This window comes from Nannospalax galili, unplaced genomic scaffold (assembly GCF_000622305.1).
Source record: "Nannospalax galili isolate Female #2095 unplaced genomic scaffold, S.galili_v1.0 scaffold1200, whole genome shotgun sequence".
Lineage (NCBI taxonomy): Eukaryota > Metazoa > Chordata > Mammalia > Rodentia > Spalacidae > Nannospalax > Nannospalax galili.
The window spans coordinates 2,215,576-2,217,655 of NW_008347131.1; the positions used below are offsets into that span (position 1 = coordinate 2,215,576).

General features: G+C 37.9%; 1 protein-coding gene across 1 annotated transcript; it reads right to left on the reverse strand.

Moving 5' to 3' along the window:
- Window positions 1-375: 375 nt before the first annotated feature.
- On the reverse strand, window positions 376-1,320 carry LOC103742539 (olfactory receptor 4A5-like). The gene has a single exon (XM_008843644.1). It carries the CDS (start codon window positions 1,318-1,320, stop codon window positions 376-378), a length of 945 nt encoding a protein of 314 aa, XP_008841866.1.
- Window positions 1,321-2,080: the final 760 nt, after the last annotated feature.

Genomic DNA, 2,080 nt, shown 5'->3' on the forward strand with positions numbered 1-2,080 from the left:
ATAAATTACAAAACTGTAAACAAAAATATAAATAGAAGACTTGGTGGTACATATAAAAATATGGAATTAGCTCAGAGGACTCAACAAGAACTCCACCAATCTATTATATTTTTAAAAGACATTGAAAAGTTGACAAAAATGTAAATACATATGTCATAAAAATGATAAAAATAGGATATCCCAAAAAATGACAAATCATATATTCAATTAAAATAGTAATAAAGAAAATTAAAATCACAATGAATACCAATCTTTTATTCACTACGTTCACAAAGTATCAAACATCCCACAAAATCGTATTGATATGAAGGCTGAATTTGGTAAACACAGTACTGTTATTTACTTCTAACCTGTGCTTTAAATTGAGTAACATATTCAGTGAGGAGAAACTCTTATTCTATCTAGAGTTAACATTTTACACCAGAACTTTTCCATAGCATTTTTAATCTCTGTATTTCTCAAGGTATATATTAAAGGATTCAGCAAAGGAGTAAAAATTGTATAAAACACAGTAATGAATTTATCAACAGGAAAGTTGGAAACAGGTCTAACATACATGAAAATACAGGGAACAAAAAAGCAGACAACCACCATGATGTGGGAGCTGCAGGTGGACAGGGCTTTGCGTCTCCCTTTCTGACTATGTGTTTTAAGAGAATTTAGAATGATCCCGTAGGAGATTAGTAGAAGGATAAAGATGACCGTACACATGGCTCCATTATTGCCAATTACACTAAGGCCAAGAAAGTAGGTGTCAGCGCATGCAAGTCCCAATAATGGGTATATGTCACAGGCAAAGTGATCAATAACATTGGGGCCACAGAAAGGAAGTTTATGTACAATAAGAACTTGAAACAGGGCATGTACAAACCCTCCAGTCCAGGCCACCACCAACAGGGAGATACAAACCCGCTGACTCATGATGGTCAAATAGTGCAGAGGCTTACAGATGGCCACATAGCGATCGTAGGCCATTGCCACCAGAAGGAAAACATCAGCACCACCAAACAAATGCTCTACAAAGAGCTGGGCCAAGCAAGCTGTGAAGGAAATGGTCTTTTTCTCACAAAGTAAGTCTATAAGCAACCTGGGTGAGATGGCTGTGGCATAAACAGCATCCATGAGTGACAGGTAGGCAAGGAAGAAGTACACTGGAGAATCCAAGGAGGGGCTGGCAAAAACTGTCACCACAATTAGCAGGTTTCCCACCATCGTCATGATGTATGTGAGTGAAAACATGACAAATAACGCTTTTTGCCCCACAGAGTCCTGAGTGAGGCCCAAGAGGACAAATTCTGTGACATTGTTGCTCTTTCCCATTACTCTTCTATAAGGCTTCTTTCAGAGACAAGACAACAGAACAGTACTTGCCATGAGTCCTGAACAAGTCTTGAATCCATTCTGTCATGAAGCACATCATCATTACCTTCTATATTCAGTAGGCATCTATTGAGTGCCTCTTGCAAGGATCTCCATAGAAGTTGTGTATGGATGGCTATAATAGTAGTATTAGGTCTATCTCAAGACCTCAGTGGAATTCTATATAGAAGAGCATACAAAGTGTCTCAGTCTTTCATACTTTTAAAAAACTTGCTATTTAACCAAAGTACACACACACACACACACACACACACACACACACACATCAGCAAACAAACATAAGAATTCCTCCTTTTAGGGTAAAGGCCACTGCCACCAACCCTGATGACCTAGGTTTGAGCCACAGGACCTACATGCTGGAAAAAAAGAACTGGACTGTCCTCTGACTTGCACATACACACAATGGAACATACATTCATACATACAAACATACACACACACACACACACATGCATGCACATGATAAAATAAAAAGTAAAAAAGGTTCTGCAAAGCTGTGGTGGTAATAAATCCCAATCTTGTCGCTTAACACAGAGACGGTATTTGAACTGGTAATATTTTAGAATACAATATGATGTTTAGCACTCACAATAATATCAGTCCTGGTTCATCCATCTCAACTCTATTAAATTGCAGTTTTGACCTAGACACCAACCATTGCAAAAAGATTTTGCTGCTTATTTATCCTTAATTTGTTCTC